The sequence below is a fragment of the Lissotriton vulgaris genome, chromosome 5 (assembly GCF_964263255.1).
Source record: "Lissotriton vulgaris chromosome 5, aLisVul1.2, whole genome shotgun sequence".
Lineage (NCBI taxonomy): Eukaryota > Metazoa > Chordata > Amphibia > Caudata > Salamandridae > Lissotriton > Lissotriton vulgaris.
This window is the reverse complement of record NC_141693.1, coordinates 1710277948-1710297693: the sequence shown is the minus strand read 5'-3', so window position 1 is coordinate 1710297693 and position 19746 is coordinate 1710277948. Positions and strand designations below refer to the sequence as shown.

The following is a 19746-nucleotide window of genomic DNA, read 5'->3' as shown; positions in this document are numbered from 1 at the left end:
TGGCAGGGGTCATACTAAGTGAGAGCGTGGTGCAGGAGGCATTAGTTGCTTAAAAGAGGGAACATTAGTTGGTGACACAGTTTCAGGGTACACTATTAGGTGCAAGAGAAAGGGCTTGACAAGATTGAACAGAGCCAGCAAAGTGGTCAGTGTGACAGTGAATTCTACTGTTGATTACAGGGGCACGGACGATTTGACGGGGTTGTTTGGTGTCCAGTTGAACTACAAAAGTTATATTTAAGAGTCGGCTCCACGACATGCACCTATGAGGGTCTGGTTCTTGAGACCCACGCACGCCACCCGCCCGAAGGTACAGGGGGTGCTCACCTGCAGCAGACAACCCCCACTCCATCCCCCCCCCCCCCCCCACTCCTCCTCGGGTACAGGGATGCTCACCTGTAGCGAGGGCAGGTGATGACTAGCAGCACCACCGCAGCCTGGCCCTGCATGGTGTAAGGTGCCTGGGACCACAGATCCGAGCAAGCCCCGGCCCTACCTGCCTCTCTGCAGCATCCACCCCAGGTCTCTACCCCCAGGAGTGCTCACGCACCTCCTGCCCCCTCCCCCTGGCCCTCCCACAGACACCACTGCGGCAGCCAAAGACCTCTGGTCGTCACCTGTCACCGGGTAAAGCTCTCTGCGGAGTGACTGCGAAAGTGAAAGTGGAACGGGATGAGGCGAGGAGGAGGGAGAGGAGTCAGGCCAGGACTCACAAACACGGCAGGGGAGGGGCCACCCCGAGGCTGGGCGGCAGGAGAGTGACTCCTTGTCACGGGGAGCGCTGTTTACGGAGGCTCTGAACGAGTCTGGGCGTCCACACAGCAGGGCAATGAATACATTACCGATGTCTGCCCGGGCTCCGCGTGCAAATGGCCGCCATTCGCTCCCGCCTTCCTGGGGTCTTTGAATTGGTCATTGTGTCGGGTGTTCAAGCGTACCACGCCATGAAGGCTACTGCCAGGCTGCCATCTTCGGAGGAATGAGAACAAAAAACCTTTGAAGAAAAAAAATAACATCCGACCACCCCCGCATGACGTTCTAAGCGGGGCGGAGAGAGAAAAATACTGTTTTTTTATATTAGAGCATTTGACATTGGATGGAACTATCTATACTCACTTTACATTTACCCTGATAAATTAGTGCACCTCTCTATTAGCTTTCATCTTTACATACTGCTGGTCAATGGTACCTAACAGCTGCAGGTACCGGATGAGTAGTGCAAGGACCTTACTAACTTTGTACACTCTGTAAAAGATGTGCTATCTGTTAAGTCTGCTGTTGTTTCAAATGTTTGTTTTTCATTTAAATGTGTGCAATGAAGGGGGAAAAAAAAGAATGCACAGCCTTCCTCAAGCATAACGTGTGTATTTGTAAAGGGCACGTTCACCCACCAAGGTATCTTTGTGCTGAATAACAGATGTTACCCAACTCAATGGTACTCATTTCCTCAACCTCAGAAGGATTATGGGCTGAGTGGACTAGCCAGGTTTTGAACCTTTGACCAAGAGGTCTAACACAGGCCCCTAGAGTGGACGCATTAGTCCACCAAGTTACCAGACCATGTACACCCCCCCCCCACCCACCCACCCCACTGGTAGCCAGCATAATTGCACAGCAAATGTGATAAGATAAGAACAAGATTTAAAGGTCTGTTTACAGAAATCCGGCACTGGTGGAAGAATACAGTGAATAAGGTTTGGTCAAAAGAAGGGATAAGCTCAAACTGGACAGACTAAAACAAATTGAGTCCGCGAACAGAGAGCAAGCAAATGTGAATTACAAACCACAAAGCCGGCAAGCAACTTGCAGAATGCATTCCCAGAGAAGCTTTCTGAATGTCCCCAAGTTGTCATTGGCAAACCAGCCAGCTGTACTGTCTGGGTGGCTTCAACCTAACATTTTTTGAAGTCTTTTCAATTAATATTTTCAGGTGTGACAGCATTAGAGAAGTCATGCACTCATTCCCAAGAATCTTAAACTCACGAAGGTCACATTTCACTAGTTTCCTCAAGTTCTGAACTCTAGATTTGCCTCCCAACAGGACTTGCTACAAGATTCACTGGCAACATCCTTCAGTGGTTCTCCTCCTACCCATTGGACAATACCAGTTTGCTCAGATGCGCACATCCAGATAGAAAATCCCCATACCATGCCGACCACCCCAGGATTCCATTCTGTCCTCCATTATCTTTTACGTGGAGACTCTTGAGGCTCTACTCACTGAACCTCAAAATCCAGCAGTTTGCTAATGACAAAAAAGGTCTCCATTAAAGTCTCCCCTACTCGAATGCCTTAAATGCTGCCGGCTTCTCATTCGGACCAGACAGATTCCCACCATCCAAACACCTGACTGGTAAACATGTCGATCTGAATTATAAACTCCCAGTCAGAGCCTAGAGACTGAGAATGCCTTTTTTTGTTTTTGCTTTTCTCCAAGTACACTACATCACAAAGTAATAGTAAACCCACACTCTCAGAACCAAGCTTGCTCAATTTCAATCGCAATTTACCCTGCACTGTGCCCTACCGCCGGTGGGTGAAGATTGGCATATACGAATACCACAAACATACAAGATGTTTTCAAAGCACAAAAATGAAGTTCTCCTCCCGCTTCATTCGCGGAGCCCCCCACCCAGGTGCTGTATCCTGTTCACCTGTTCCTTCTCATTCCACTTCCCTCCCCCATGCAGCCATTGCCGGCGTTCACGGATATGTCCACGTAGCACAGAGATAACACCCAGATGCTGCCCCAGTTCTAATTTTCTCTTTAGCATGTGTGTATGGCTCAAAAGCACCCCCTATGTGCTGCCTCTGCTCTCCTCTCCCTTGTGTCCCCATGGCTCTCACCAGTATGTAAATATTATAAGGCGGAGTGCATCCTGAAGTTACAATAACCGTAGACACATTAATTCGGCAGACCACCACCTCCGATGCCCTTCTGAATCAGTTAACGAAAGGGTAGATAAACATGCAGTAAATACACTAATGGCGATTACTGCTGTGTTTAAACACCCTGGTTATATGTGAAGCTGGAGGATGTTTACATAGGCTTGTATGTGCATTTTAAGTATGTTGTGAAATGATTTAAGTGCATAAAGTGTAACCATACTTTCATAGAACTCAATGTAATAGGTACGCACAAGTGCGCATGATGGGCATGTAAGTATTTACAGCATCTACAGGGGGAGAAGTTCAATGGTGTACGCATATCTCACCAGTACCCCTCCAGGTGCTTAAGTGTTCTCACCAGTACCCCTCCAGTTGCTTAAGTCCAGTTGCTTAAGTGGTATCTTACCAGTACTCCTGCAGTTGCTTAAGTGTTATCTCACTAGTACCCTCCAGTTGCTAGAGTTTTCCTCTGGGTGTCTGAGGGGCACCATCTAAAGTGTTGCCCTTGGTCCCTCTCGGTTCCTCCCCTTTACTCACAGGGGCCTTCCCGTCCCCTGACCTTCAGGACTTCTGCCCCCCATCTCCCTCAGACCTTCCCTGTCCCCCGGGCCCTCACCGGTGTGCGCGTAGCTGACTGGCACCCTCCAGGTGCTGAAGTGCGCGGACACGGAGCTGAAGTACTTGCCGAAGGCCAGCGGCGGAATGCTCTAGCGGTAGAGATGCGGCAGCTCGGCGGTGGGCACGGCCCAGAGCGGCGGCAGCAGGGTGCAGATGGCCATGATGTGGAAGAGGGAGACTGTGACCGGGTAGGGGAAGGAGGTGAGCAGCACCTTGTTCACCCGGGCAGGGGAGCGGGCGCCGCAGTGCCTACCGACGAGGGGATCACAGCGACCCGTCACTTCCGCTGCGGTGCCATAGCGGCACTGCCAACCTGCCGAGGGGACACGTCACTTCCGTACGGCTCAGTTGACAAGCTGTACAGGCTGCTTCCGGTGCACCGCAGTGACTTATCCGCGAAGGGAGGGTCGCTGCTGGCGAGATGTCAATCTGTCTGCCAACCAGCCTTCCAGTGCCAACCGGTGACAGTTGGATTTCCAGTTCAATAACACACCCAGTTTTCTTGACACTTAATATGGGCAGGTATAAAAACTGAGACGTCGATGCCAGCCGTTCAAATTAATTGCCAGTAAACAGAATACCTGCAAAACATGTGCTAGAAGTAAAAAACGTCGAACAGTGGGCGGGCGGGAGGGAGAAGGCACGGAAAACGGGAGGGAGGGCGGGGGATAAACAAGACGAGGTAGGCTCGGATGAGCTCAAGAGTTTATAGATAGGTTGGACAGCATCGAACACGGACAGTGGGCGGGAGGGAGGAGGCACTGACAGTGGGCGGGAGGGAGAACTTCGAGAAGGCATGGACAATGGGACGGTGAGATGGAGGGTGTGGGGGGTGGGACTTAAAAAGACAAGGAAACGCCCCCGAATCGCGTCGTGACTGGTGAAAACAGTGATGGACAACTATGTCTTCCAATGGCTAGCCTCCATTTTATGGAGCTAGCAAATGGAAGAGCAGGCGGGACAAAGCCCCCGTACTGTTCTAACATTAGATTTTGCCTGCGCGAGCGCTGCTGTGCAGCGAATGCCATGCGAAACCTAAAAATCCCTTAGAGCGGCAGAAAAATGCAGTGCCCTTCGGTGCGCAGTGTGGTGCTGTTCGTGCTGATTTTACAGTGCGGACAAACTCCAGGCGCTAAATCTGCATGAGTAGTGCAACATGCCACAACTCTGCCACTCATGGAACTCCCTGGAGTTTTGGGATAACGCCATAGAACTCCGCAGAGACACTCCATGTTCCACCCACCCCTATTTTAAAGGTGAGTTATTTGTAGTTCGATGTATCCATAAGAAGAAAGTTACTTAACCTTTGATAGCACTGTTTCTAGTGGATTCTCTATTTAACCACAGATTACTCACCATTTGAATACACCTGACAAACCCCATTAGTTTTTTTTCTGTATTTAGGTGACAGGACTACACGCACTGGACATGCCAAATAGTTTCTGTGCAGTTGTTTCAGTGTAAGTGGACATGAGCTCTGATTAGACCGCTTCTCTTCAAAGCAGATAGAAACCTACTTTGTAAAGCAATTCTAGATTGTCTTCATTCGGGTAAGCCATTGAGTTTCATGCTTGATTGACGAAACCTATATTGGCAACAAAGTGATGCTGAGAGCAGACTTTAATTGTAAACTATGATGGGTTCTTGGACATGGAACAAGCAGGATAAATAAGCCTGGGAACTTGTGATATGGTTTGGATGCATCCTTATGTAATTTGTGCCACAGTGCTCCTCTCTTGGAGATCCAGGCTATTGGGTCATCATTTGCGATGAGCAACCACAGCCCTTTTGTGTTTTTAAATTTTTTTTAATGTAACATTATGGGATGTGCATTTTGAAACCTTTTGTCCTGTTTCCTATTCTTGAAGTGTGATATGTCCCAGAGGGATAAACTGCAGGATGCTTAGAATTTAGTGTGTCCCAGGGTTGCTTGATCATGGTCGCTCTGCTGAAATTGAAAACCTTGCAATAGGCCAGCACTTCAGTCTGGCTGATTTGATATCCTCTCTGCTTCCTTTCCAGGTAATTGAGAGCTTTCTGAGCAAGGAGGTTACTTATGTGGTTACCAGTAATAAAGAAGCAAGGACCAGTGATGGGGCTACCCAGCAGACAAATCGGAAAAACAGTGCTGTTTCAGCTTCAATGGAAAAAGCAGAGGTTACATTGCGACTATCAGACAAGAAGCGGTTTTCGGACACACCTTCTGGCAGCTCTGTACTGGATCAGAAGCGCCGACAAAAACCTGGTCCTAACGTAAGGCTTGTCTAGCAATGTTATATATTTTTTTTAATAGTTCTTGATCATACTGCATTTGCATTTTCATTTTTTTTAGCTCACTCTGGCTTGATCCTTTGTTTACCGGTTGCTGTCTTTTCTTTCCACAGCCTGCCTTAATTAGTCGAGGGAAGGAGTTGCTCAACAAGGCCATGCAAAAGAAGGTGTGTTGTATTCTTAATACGTTCATTGTGAAAGTCCTAATTGCCAAGGAATAGCTCTGTCACAGTGCACTCGTCAGTAGGATGGATGTAGAGGGTTCATAATTACTACTATCATTTGCTAACTAAATTGACTGTTTGTGTAAAGCTCAGCCTCCATGCTTTCTGTAAATGTGGGGGACGAGAACTCAATATGAACATCTCGTCCTCCACACAGAGGTGGATAAACCTTTAGGTGCTTTTACAATTAGAATTTTCTATGTATAAGAAATTCTTCATTGATGTGAAGCGCACACAACATTCTGACATGATGGTGAAAAAAGTTAAACTGAATTATGCCATTAGGCACTACTATTTCCCTAAGCCCAACCCACCAATGAGCACTAATCGATGTAGGAGAGGTATCACAGCAGTCTTTCTGCTCCCCCCCCCCTCCCTGCAGGTGGCAAAAAGCTCACTAGACAAAAGGGTTTTGGTTTAAGGGGAGTACCCCAGCTAACAGCAAGAGGTTCCCCTCTGAAAAAAAGATAGGGTGAGGAGGCAGTGTGCCCAGTCATTGGCCTCAGAAGTCTTTCCGCCCCCTCAATTCTTTTTGTTCTTCTTTTCCCCGTGGGGGTGGTGTAAGGGGTTTTACCCACCCAGGTATTGGTCCCTAGCCCCGTCTTTAAAGCCTAGGGCCTAGAGCATCCCCACTGGAAGTATAAATCCCAATTTCCTCACTGCCATGGTGAATGGCCATTCTGTTCAAAATGTGAATTAACTAGCAACCAGGAAACCCTATGAGAATTTCTGAATCCTAGAGACTCGGACCAATTTAGGCTGGTGGGACTTGCATAGATCCAGCTGTGTATTTTTAACCAAAATATCCTGCAAACCTCCAACTTGATCTAAAATTATCAATTGTCTTCACGTTTCTGTGAGGGAGTGTTCGAGAATGTGATCAGAACGGGGACTATGCAAAGACCACATTTACTTCATATGGTCCATTTTAATCCGATCCTGTTCCAGTCAATGGGCCTACCCACTCAAGTGTAGAACTGTATCAGGAGAAATGTGGATTTTTTTAATTTGCGAGGAACATTTGTGTTTTTAGTTCGAGTTTGAGGTTTATAGGGCATTCTGAGTAAGAAACAGTAGTGGGATATGTGAAAGTCACATCACCCTGTCTCCTCATGTCCGTTTTTCCGAAATGTAATCACATGGGAGTGCAGTTTTGAAGGAAAGGGGGAAGGAAAGGCCTGTAACGCTATGCCTTCGGGGTGTGTGAGGGCATACCGTTAAAGGCCTTTACTTCCCCCTTCCTTAAGGAACTGCACTACCTTGTGATTACATAGTTTCCTTGGAGCACGTGTGCAGGACCTCTTTAAAAACAGCTCCTGGTTCCCCTTGATTAATACCATTTTTCAGAAATGTCATCTGGGTTTGGTAGGTTCCTCATGAGCACAATTTCTTTAGTTGTCCACTTCGCCAAAATTGGTCATTGTTCATGGTGAAAATGTGATGTCTTCACATTCCGTTTTGGGGCCTTTCCTGTCGCAGGCGAAACTGTGGAAACACAGAATAGTGAACATTTATTATTCTGAATTGAATTTCTCTCAATTGAATTTCTCTCAATTTTGACTTCCAAATGTTTACCAGTGCAAGGAAAGCCACATTTTAAAATTTTCATGTAAAACGTGATGTTATGGGTGCAACCCCAAATTCAGAGTTGTACATATACTACTGAACTGTGAATCTTTGGCACATTTCTAAAATTCATAGGTTTCCATAGTGCCTGTTTTTCAATTATTAGATTTTAGTTTTTGAATTGCTACATGGTTAGTATGCAAAGTGGATACCACTGCTTGTTATTTTCTGCAATTTCATAAACCAACTGGTTGCGGTATGCCACTCGTGAGATGCATTTGTAATACTTGTTTTGCCTGTAATGGATTTTTCCTTTCAGCATTTTTCTTCCCTGTGTCCTCCGTAGAAGGTGGACTTTGGTTACCAGATTTTCTAGATAGACCTTGTCACTTATTGTGTTCTGCAGGGCTCAGCATTATCATTTTCTTTGATCAATATGCAGCATTCTTTCTCTGTAACCATAATGAGAACTCCACTCTTATACATAATGTCCTTTGCTTATTTCAGCAACGCTGTTACACACACATTTTCAATCCATTACTCACTATGGACGTAAACCCCCACTAGTTCTGGCCCATGACAGATCATATCGAGTATTGGGACTGATCCAGCGGATCTAAAGCAATTCAGTGTCGTATATGATTTCTACACCAGGATACTCACCATTATTTACGAATCTATCACTAGGCCCATTATTTTAGCAGTTAACTGTATTTGACCTACTGAATCATATGACCTAATTAATTAAACCTTACACACTCATTAATTAAGTCACATATAAAGGCAATGGATTAACTAATGGTAACACCAAGAAACAATCAAGACCAGCTTGTCATTTCAAAAATCTATTTTATTAAATTTATTTCATAAAGAAGCCTTAAACTTTATTAGCAGTTTTATTTTTCAAACTTTAATCATTATTGGCTCAAAGGGTCATGTAAATTCAATGAACCAACATCAGTATAAGGGCAGCTCAAACAGTTATTTATTTATTAATTCATAACCTATTTCCCTAACTTAGCTATAAGAAGAGTCCTGTAAGAAAACAAATCAAAGAGTCTTACGTGAGAGGGAAAACTGGCAGTGTCTCTGGAGCACAGGATCGATCGAACAGTGCTCTTAGCAAGGGGGCAATTTTATAGTATTTTCCTATCTAAAACGAACTAAAAGAATACAAATATTCGAGCAGAACAGAATCTCATTGGCTACTGGATGTCATACGATGTGGTCATCATCCGTTGCTCACATAGCCAAAGTCACTTTTCAAGAGTACTATTGTTCAAGAGTATGACACCGGCAGCTTCCGAAGAAAGCAACATTTAACGAAAGCACAGGCTTCCTCCGTCCGCTCATGATTCTCTTTCCGCTGCCGAACGACAAGAACGGCCTTGACCAAGGAACAAATTGAACCAAATGTCCTAAGCTTCCACACAGCCTTTGTTTGCAAACCACTCTCCAAGAATAAATGTAGAAATATAATTTTATTTTCTGCGTAGCTGTGCAAGGCTCACTCTGGTCAGGCTTCAGATGTCATCCATTTTAGAAGTAGACCTCACGCCTTTTGCATGCAATGCGGGGGTCTAGTATGCAAAGAAACACAAGACAATAATTAATTCAAGAAATAATAATTATTCTGTTACCCACCCGTTTCCCACTAAGTTAACCCATTAGCTAGGTTACCTAATTTTGCATTACAAACAAATAAACACATACACATGGGACGACAAAACATAAACCGAAGCACATTTAAAGAATGCTCATGCTATTATTTTAAAAACGGCTGCAGTTAATAAATGACAAACAAAAGACAAAGTGAATGTATTATTAAAAGCAAAACGACAAACCTAACAAGAGCACAAATGGTTATACCCACATGTTCATGATGGTGCATTTTAATCTAAGTTGAATCAGTAAACATATATATCATGCAACACACATTAGTAAAAATATAAATCACGAGTTTCATTTGTCACGAACTTTTTAGAAATAAATCTGAAAGTCCGCTCCATCAGGACCATCAAAACCAAAATGCTGGCCCCATTATACAAATGGTGCAAAACCTGGCCCACTAGAAGTCTATAATGATATGTGAATTTAGCGCTCCTTTTTACAATGAAAAAGTTCCTTATTTCTAGACACAAATTGTCATTCTCCAGCTTCAACCCTCAACAACTAACATGCACAATAAACACCCTATGGTCCACAATACCCCAATTAGCATCACATCCATGTGTACTTCTACGCATAAATCGCTACTACCTGATGTTCGCTTGCTACACTACGTATTGCACCATCCTTCACGGTCCCATTTCTAAGAATTTTTATTCTCAAGTTCTCGGCTGCATTGACCACAATGTATTCTCCCTACCAGATACTCTCTAGGGTCATGTTCGCACTATACAAAACTTTCTGATAAAAACATTGATCAATAGCGTGCGAGCACTTTAAACGGCCCTCATTTTTTTCCTCTCTGCCTCGGTGCGATTTTACCAAACTCCAAGGTTGGCAGATCCAGTCACTTCACACAGCCCGCCATGCTAATGGAAGAGCTCCTCCATCTACAATGTGCCCAGGATCTAGCCCTGGAGCTCTAGCTTAGTCCCTACGAGTCTCCACACAGTCCCCTACCCGTGGCTAAGGGGATTCACTGCAGTACCAGACACTGTTTCCCTCTTTTACATACTAGGTGTTCAGTTCAGTTTGCACTTTCCATTTTAATCTGAGTTTGCAGAGGAAAATAATTTCAGCAAAGAACATCTCACTATATAGATGAATTTTCTTTTGAGTGCAGAGATTGATTGTTTTTTGTTTTGTCAAACCAGGCTTTATTAAGTTTTTAGTGACAGAAAGAAAAAAGACTTGCAACAGTCCCGCATAACATCCCACGCAGGGGGGCAGCTAAGCAAGTCATGCAATATGACACCTAGTCCAAGTGAGAACAGGTACCCAGGCCGTAAGTGGCCAAGACCAACAGAGAGCTCGGAAGCTTAGCGAGGGTCACGTCTGTCAGGTGAACAATTTGAGCTCAGTCTCGGGAGGAGCAGTGACAAAGCAGTCTCTAACATCAGTGAAATTCGGTAAGCTCGCATCCCGTGAAGGCGGAGTGCCGTCACACTAATTCGTCAGGCTGTCGCAAGAACAAAAAACCAAAAGAAACCCCCCCCAGTCCCATAACCCTCCCGCCTCCCCTAGTGGTGGTAGCAATGGCCGCACAAAATTTTACATTCAAGGGAAGGACAATCACACTTGGAATAGATGGAGAGATCGCACACTGGGTGGAGAGACGGCTGAGGGAAGACCCTTGGATAGAAAGCGGACCAGGGGGCCCCATCGGAATGTGAAGTTCTTAAAATCATCCCTGAAGATATCAGCCATTCTCTCCATACTCAACAGTTTCCACAGCCTAGCATGCCACAACGAAATTGCGGGGGCTTCCTTCTTTTTCCACGCCGCGGCCAGGGTGAGCTTGGCCGCCCCCACACATAACCACATTGTCTTTTTGTCCGCTTTGGTCTGGAGAGTGAGATCCTGGTCTCGGAGTCCTAGCAAAATTTGAGCCATCGATTCTGAGATCGGGTAACCCAACATCTCCTTAATATGAGATAGGATCTCTTCCCAGTAGGGATGAATGACAGGGCAGTCCCACCAGATGTGACGGAAGTCACCCAATAGACCGCATCCCCTCCAACACCTATCTGAGGAGCCAGGAAATATATGTCGCAATTTAGCCGGGTAAAGGTACCAGTCCATCATTGTTTTGAGGTGCGCCTCGCGGAGCTCCACTGAATGGTTGTGTTTAGCAATGTCGACCCACAATCGGGACCATTCCTCGTCTGATATGTCTCGGTTGAGTAACACTTCCCACATATCGAGGTCGGGGGGCCCTGGTCCTCGCAAGAAGGTTATAGATGAACAAGATAACCCCTCGCATGGTAGATGTTCTAGGGAGAAAGGCCTCGAAGGAAGTGAGTGGTCTAGTGGCTGCGTCTCTAACTGTAGGGGACAGCGCCCAATGGAGGAGCTGGGCGTGGTGGTATCGCTCAGTCGGCTGGATGCCATAGTCCTGCATACAATTATGAAAGATAAGTGGCGCCGAACCGTGGAACAAATGTGTAAGAGCCAGGCAGCCCCCCTACCTCCAGGCATCAAAGGGACCCTGAAGCGCCGCTGGTGGGAAGGCCGGGTTAAAGTGTATTGGCGTGTAGAGGGAAGGGAACGACGTCCAGCGTTCATCACTAGAGACCGTCCCATACCTTCAGGGTAGTGCTAGAGGGAGTATTGATGTAAGCGTTCTTGGGTCTATCACTCTTAGGTTTCCAGACTAAGTCCCAGATCGATCTACCTGCAACACTCCGGTCCATGTGAAGCCAATGTTTCTCCGACATAGGCTGTGTCGATTCTACCATTCTCTGAAGTTGTGCCGCCTTGTAGTACAACTGCATATCGGGTAGACCTACCCCTCCTTCCCTCCTCAGGCGACTCAGCGTAGCAAAGGAGAACCGCGCCCGACCCCCTTGCCAGATGAAGCGTAACATCAACGCTTTAACGCGCCGGAAGAATTCCCCTTCAAGCACAATGGGGAGTGCCTGGAAGAGGTATAGAAGCTTGGGAAGGAGAGACATTTTAATCGCAAGGATCCTCCCCAGCCATGATATAAACATCGGCTTCCAGCGGGCCAAGTCAGTCTGGATTTTCGCCAACAACGGAGGAAAGTTAGCGGAGTAAAGTCGCTTGGGCGTTAAGTGAATCCCCAGGTATTGTATGGAGGAGCGGGACCAGGGCCAGGGCGTGAGTGGCTGGAGGCGAGCCATCTCGGCAGAACGTACGACTTTTCATAGTTGACCTTGAAACCTGCTACCAGTTCGAAGCATGAGAGGGCCTCCCGGACATGCGGAAGGGAGAGCGCTGGATCTGAGAGAGAGAGGAGGACGTTGTCGGCAAATAAGGTGATCTTGTGCTGCTCCCCTGTGAAGTGGAGTCCCCGAATATTCGGGTCCTCCCTCTTTGCCAGAGCCAGCGGCTCAATGCAAAAAGAAGGGGGGGGACAGGGGGCAACCCTGCCTAGTGCCCCGGTAATGCGAAAAGAAGGCTGAGAGGTGACAGTTGACCGTCACTTTGGACCGGGGACTGCTATAATTCACTCTGGCTTCTCAGCTAAATTCCTGACGATGCTCAAACGCCGACAGGGCCTGAAACAGGCACCCCCAATCCACCCGATCAAAGGCCTTCTCAGCATCGAGGCCCACTAGGACCGCCGGGATTTTGAACTTGTTAGCCTTCTCGATCAGGTGTATCACCCTCCTAGTATTATCGTGGGTCTGGCGTCCCTTAATAAAGCCAGATTGGTCTGGGTGAATGAGAGCCGGCATCAAGTCATTGAGCCTATGAGCAATGATGGAGGAGTAGAGCTTAGCATCTAGGTTAAGGAGGGCTATCGGTCTATAGGAGGAGCATTTCGACAGGTCTTTCCCCGATTTGGCAATGACCGATATGAGCGCTTCAGCCATTGAGCCAGAAGTGATCCCCTCTTCTGCCATGGTGTTAAACAGGCGGACCAAAAAATCACTGAGGTCAGCTGCAAAGGTCTTATAAAAGACAGCCGTATACCCATCCGCTCCTGGAGCCTTATGGTTTTTCAGGGCCCTGATGGCATCCAGCACCTCTTCCCTAGTGAAGGGGGCAGTGAGGAGCTCGTTCCATGCCTCCGACACCTGGGGGAGCGGGAGCGCATTCAGGTAGTCCCTTTGTGCGTTGCCATCCAAGGTCTCTCCTTTATAAAGAGCCTCGTAGAAGTCACCAAAGAGGCCAGCCTTGGCCCCATCCTGGTGAGTCAGGACTCCTGCCGTGTCCTGGATGCCTCCGATGTACTCCTTCTCACGCTTATCACGAAGCTGCCGGGCCAGATGTTTTCTAACCTTGTTCCCTTGCGAATAGGAGAGGCACCGTAATTTCAACCGCGTATACTCTGCTCTATTATTGTAGTGGGCCCAAAGTTTCCCCCTGATGGCCGTAAGTTGTCTGTGTTTGCCTGGTGGGGTTCCGTTTGTGTTCCTGTTCGAGTGTAAGAAGCTCTCCCTCCAACCCCTCCCTGTCCTTCCTGCGCAGCCGGTTAAGGGCAGCGTTAAGGCCCAAACAGGTCCCGTGGATAGACGCCTTGAAGGCGTCCCATGTGGTAAAGATTAAAGTGCCTCCGGGGTCATTAAGGTCGAAAAATTCACAAATCTCTTTCCGTAGCTCCCTACAAGAGGGTTGATCCCGGACTAGGGAGGCCGGAAAGTACCATTTGGTTTGTGTACTGTCCCCCCCCCCCCCCCTTCCCAAGAAAGGCAGATAGCGAGCAGGCTATGATCAGAGATTGAGAGAGGAAATATCCTGGCCTCCTGTAGGGACCCCTGTAGGGATTGACTAAGAAAAATATGGTCTAGGCGGGAATATGAGCGATTAACGTGGGAAAAAAAGTGTAATCTCTAGATTGTGGATAGAGAGAGCGCCACCCATCTATAAGCCCCATGGTCTCGATCGTCTGTTGCGTCTCAGCGGAGAACAGGCCTGCCTCGGATCTCTGATGGTGTGTGCAATCTAAGTCCTTATGCCAAACTTAGTTAGTCTCCCATCACAATCCGAGGACCCTCAACAAAGTCTAACACAGTACGTAGGAGCCCCTGAATAAACCAGTTTTGGCCTGCGTTGGGGGGCATAGAGGACCAGGAAGGTACAAAGTAGACTACGCAGCACACCCTTAACAGCAAGCCAGCGTCCCTCCTTATCGCTACTAACTCCCAGGGGTTGGAAATGCAGGACCGAACGGAATAGAAGTGCCACCCCTCTGTGTTTAGTAGCTGCCGAGGACCTATAAATAAGGGGAAATTGTTTGTGTTTGAGGCGGAACTCATCCGCTCTGGTCAGGTGAGTCTCCTGAAGACCCACCACATCTAACTGATGGTCAATTCTATATCTCAAGACCTTCTGGCGTTTCTGGGGGGAGTTCAAGCCTTTCACGTTCCATGTTCCAAAAGTGAGCAGCATCATGGAGTATGTAACCGGCTTCGCGCTGCATTTGGACTCAAGTTGGACGGTTCACACCACCACTGGCCATGCAGACCTGACACATCCCCCTCCCCCCCCACCCACAGGGTAAGTCCCCCAAAACAGTGTCTCCTCTGGGACGTCTCCCCACACATCAAAATCAGCCACCACCTCCAGCTCTCTTACCAGTCTCCCCAGCTCTCCATACTCCTCGCATCGAAGTCAGCAAGCATTCCCCGCCGGCCAACCCCAGCTACCATCACTACCCTCCCATTCCCACCCTTCCCCCCCCCCTCCCTCCCGAAAAGGTCAAGTGCGAACAAGTAATAGAAAATAGGGCGATGAAGGGGGCCACGACAATGGGCTCTGTAGAGTCTGCCCAGAAGTGAGGGTTGTGGTCAAAGTTAGTATGCCACCATTTCTTTGGGCCGGGGTGGCTTCGCAGACCAAACATGGATTACCCTCGGTACCTTGTAGGGGTGTGCCCCTCCGACGCCTCCCCTCCATCTTCCTGGGGCTCATGCTGCTGAGGAGCTGTCCCGCGATGAAGTCTCCGTCACCCCGGCCACCGAGGCCACCGCTGCCCCCTCTCGTGTACGCGAACAGTGGGGTCCGGCCGTCGTGCTGCAGCAGGCGAACCCACCCTCTGCCATGGTGAGGAGCGCTGCCGTCGCCTTGGCATGGGACCCTGCGCCTCAGGGCCAGAGCGGTGTCGGACAGGCTAAGGAGCTCTCTAGCTGCCTGCAAAGAGTGGACCTGAACCAGCCTGTTCTGCCACCGGAAGATAAGGCAAAAGGGGTGGCCCCAGGAATAGCCCACATTTTGGTCTCGTAAATATGTAGTTACTGGCCGAAACTTGCGCCTCTTTTGCAGCGTCGAGGCCGCCAGATCCTGGAATAACTGGGGGCGATGGTCACGGAAGAGCAGCGGATTAATCCCTCTCGCTTTCCTGAGTATGCGCTCCTTCAGTTGGAAGTCGTGGACACAGACCAGAATGTCGGGAGGCGGTGCCCCAGAACCCTTTGGGAGACTCACTCGATGGACCCTATCCATCCGAATTTCACGGAGATCCTCTTCACCCAATATCTGCAAGGATAGGGCCTCCATGTAGTCCCTCAGATCACCAGCTTTACCGTCCCAGGGCACTGCTTGGATCCTGATGTTTCGGCGAGACCTATTTTCTAAATCTTCAGCGTGGGCCTGGAGATCCAGATTCTGCTCCGTGAGCCAAAGAACATCTTGCTGGAGATGGCGCACGTCGTCAGCCAGACCCAAGTCATGTTCTTCCATGGTCGCAACCCGTTCCCCTATGCCGTCTGTGAGAAGTTGGCCCGATATGCAGTGTTCACTATTCTAGCGACCACTATGCATCGGTCCAAACGACCCGTATGGTGATTGGTTGTAAGTCAACCTTGGACCATCTATCCTAGTAGCGTGGATACGAGCAGTCTTCGGGCTAAACTCTAGAGGGCGTGTTAAGCCAGCTGTTATACCATCACATACCCCTTGAACACCAAGTGAAAGGACACCACACAAGTGTTATGAAAATAAACAGTATATTTATTAGAATCAAAACAGCCCTGTACTCTTTGAGGACAGGGTACTAAGCACACAACGGAACTCTTAGGAAAATACTTCAAGTGCACAATCAATACAAGTGCCCGAGGGCACAGAAAGTTTAGTGGTCTCGGGCGGACCCGATAAGGTAAGTCGGAAGCGATAGGGACTCGGGACCCTTAAATAAGGAGGCTATGCGGGCACCGAAATGCCGAAGTTACCTAGCCACAAGGGTTGCGGCTGCACAAGTCTTTACAGACGTCGGGAGTCTTCGCTGACGAGCCAGGAGCCGGAAGGAAGAAGTTGCTGGCCGGCGACCAGTGGAGATAGTTCGTAGAGATCCAAGCCTGGATCAGAGATAGATGACACCTGAAAGCAGAGGGGACCAAGTTCGTACTACTAGCCAGTAGTCAGAGGGTACCAGGAGGGCACCGGATGATAGTCACCTCGACTAGGTGAGTGGGCGACGCTAGGCTCTGCAGTCTCACGGACCAGGAGGCGTTGTCGGCGACCAGGATGGAGGTGCGAGCTGTCCCACGAAGGTTGATGCTGTCGGCGTCGCTGGGCCCAGGATTGGGGCAACAAGCCTTGGCAAATTTCAGGGCCACGTGGTGGGCCTGAAATGGCGTCTTGAGTGGACCAGGAGGGTCCGGGGTGCTCCTCTCGCAGAAAGGAGCGAAGGCCAGTCTGGAGCAACCAGACCAGCAGCGTTGGTTGTCGGGTGTCGTCAAGAAGGTCACAAGCCAGCGGCTAGTGACCAGACAACGTGCTGAACAGCAAAGAGCAGAAGGGCCCCACGCAGATCGTGGAGATGCTGGGAGACTGCACTTCGGTGCTGGAGCTGCTCAGGGTCGGGGCTTCTCGGACCCCAGAGCACTCACCAGAGGATCCCTCAGTGGTCGTGCTGGTTTAAGAAAGCGTGCAGGTTTTGATGATGGCCGGTCCCTCGAGGTCTCGTCGCACCCACAGATCTCAGCTGAGCTGATGATGTGGGTAGAGGTCAGAGGTGCCAGGGAAGCCGGTTCTCGTCGAGCTGGGCAGTCGGATTCCTGAGGAAGGACTTACAGCAAACCGCAGAGTTCTTAGATGGTGCCTGCGGATGCAGGGTGACTACTCCTTAGCCACAAAGGAAAAATCTTAAGAAGAGTCTTGAATGTCCTTTTGTAGAAAGTAGTTCTTGATTCAAAGATGATCTAATTTGGAAGGGTCCCCGCTCCTGCCTTTATCCTAAAGAAAGGGGTGGGTACATGACTAGGTCCTGCCCTAGGGGTGGGACCAGGAAGGGGGGTAGTTACACCCCTCTCCCCTGTCGGACTTTCCCCAGGTCAGGGGCTGCGCGCCCCTGGAACTGGTTCTAACCGGCAGATGCGTAGTGAGCACCGGGGTGCCACTCCGCAGTCACCTTCTTGTAAAGCCCTGCCTACCCAGGATACACAAAACCCTGTCTGGGATGGTGCGAACACCGCCCCGGACAGGAAACCCTTTGTCCAAGCTCTCCCCGCTGGAAGGACTCCCAGCAGCAGGAGGTCAGACTCGTGTCTGTGGTGGCAGCATCCATTTTGTGGAGCTGAGGCTTCAGTTAACTTTAACCGGGGTTCACAGTTACGTACATGTCGTGTCCCTCTAGAAGGGCGGAATGCCAACCTCGTCGCCAGTATTGGTGAGGGGGTCATCATCCCGATTCGTATGACACCTTACTCGACATGACTTGATAACGCGATACCGAAGTTACTAATATGGTACGCGTTATCACGGAACAGCCATTGGGTCTTGGTTCCGCAAGCTGCAACCGGGCTCGGCTCGTTCCAGAGCCCAATTCACACGATCCCATGCACTCTGCCTTCAGGATTGTCAAGGCCTGCCATAGGAGTGACTGATAGGAACTCGGGTGTCCATTTTAGGGTTAGATATAGAGATCCTATACCTACAGCAACGGGCGAGTACGCCACGTTGCCCCAGCTGTCACGCAGCCAGTTGTGTCAGTTTTAGATGGCCACCCAGGGGTGGCATAATACATGCTTCAGCCCCTGGTAGGCCCTGGGTACACCGATGCCCTGAGTTACAGGGTCTGACAAGGTGGCCCAGTTCCAATTGGGTAATGCACCTAAGGTACACACATCAATTTAGCGAGAGAACAGCTAGGCTGTGGATCTGATTGGCAGGCCCACAGCCCGAGAAAGTCGTAAACCAGTGAAACAAAAGCAAAAAATCTGGGTGATCATAGGATTGCAGACCCTACTCTCCTACACCGTCCACCTCTCGTCTCACCTCGCGTAGATCCGATGCAAGCTGGGAGCAGAGCTCCGAGATGTCCTCTTTTATAGCTGTGAACAGTTCCACCATGAAAAAAAACCTTGGTGGCGGGCGCATCGTCCTCTCCCTTCAGGGGGGATTTGCTGGTTCCCGGTGGCGTCGCAGGCTGGGTAGCCTTCGATTGGCCCTCCTTGCCCGGCTTATCCTTGCGGGGTCTGGTGGCCATGGTGCCAGTTCGGTATGGACAGTCTAGAGGTCAAGCCCAGATCCCCCCTCTCCTTCCATGCGGGCTCTCCACTAGATTGGCCTGTGCGGGTATGCCCCCTCAATATCGACCCCGTACTTCAATGGTTCGTCCGGGGACCCTGGCGGATATATTCCTGCGCTGGTCTTGCCGCCGCTGTTGCACAGAGTAGTAGGCCATGCACAGCCCGCTGCGTTCAGAGCCGTCAAGCTTACTGAGAGCTGGGTACGAGGATCGTGCAAATGCGATGTGTGAACCAAAGCGTCCAGCAGACCGCCACCGCTATCCGGCCTCCGGCATGGCACCCGGTCACTCCACTCCGGTTCTGGTGCCCAAGGAAGGACGCAAGAGGGGATACACAGAAACCAATCCTGGGGGCCTCTCCCTCTGATGACCCCGGAGGCACCGCGGGGCCTCCAGCAGGCGCAGGGTAGGGACTGTCAGCACCCTCCGGCGGGGTCGCAGGTCTCACCTCCTCCGTCCGATGCTCCACTGCCAGCCTGCAACGTGGAAGCAGCTAGTGGAAGCCGGACTCAACGCCTCGAGTCCCTGCGTCGAAGGGCCGCACTGCGCTCGATCTCTGCAGCGCAGGCTGCAGGAGCATCACGTCGATGGGCCCGCTCCGATCCTCCGCAAACGTGGGTTGGCCGTGCACTCCCTGCCAAACCTCCAAGCGAACAGACTGTCTTGTCGTTCCCTCCGCACCAGGCTCCTGGCAGACGGTCGCCGCAGTGCACTGGGTCCTCCGAGCAGTCAGGCTTGTGGGCCCCAAGCCACGGCCTCAGGTGATCAGGGCTGCCCGGCTGATGCAGTGCCCAGCGGTCGCGGAACTAGAGGGCCGGCGCGGAACTCCCGGTGCCGGCCAGGAGCTCCCCGCTCCGGGTGTCGCCCAGTCTCCGCCGCCTCACCTTTCACAGCGCGTCCTCGCAGCGACAGCGACGGGCCCCTCCTCCGCCGCTGCGGCCAGCCTCAGCAGTCTACTCTGCCGTATCTCCAGTCCTGGGCCTCCTCGCAGCCGGCCCCGTTGATGTGCAGGCCGCACCCGGACTATGCCTCTGTCCCGAATCGGACCAGATTCAGCTCTGCGGTGGCCTGGCA

The 19746-nt window shown here is 49.9% G+C and overlaps 1 protein-coding gene across 2 annotated transcripts in view; it reads left to right on the top strand.

The window, feature by feature from the left end:
* DBF4B (DBF4B-CDC7 kinase regulatory subunit) overlaps positions 1-19746 on the top strand; it is a 308603-nt gene that overhangs the window by 149693 nt on the left and 139164 nt on the right. For both annotated transcript variants that reach the window (XM_086923888.1, XM_086923889.1), the window contains exons 4-5: positions 5530-5760; positions 5892-5945. In XM_086923888.1, coding sequence (XP_086780014.1) covers positions 5530-5760; positions 5892-5945 — 285 coding nt within the window. The remainder of the gene's footprint in view (positions 1-5529; positions 5761-5891; positions 5946-19746) is intronic.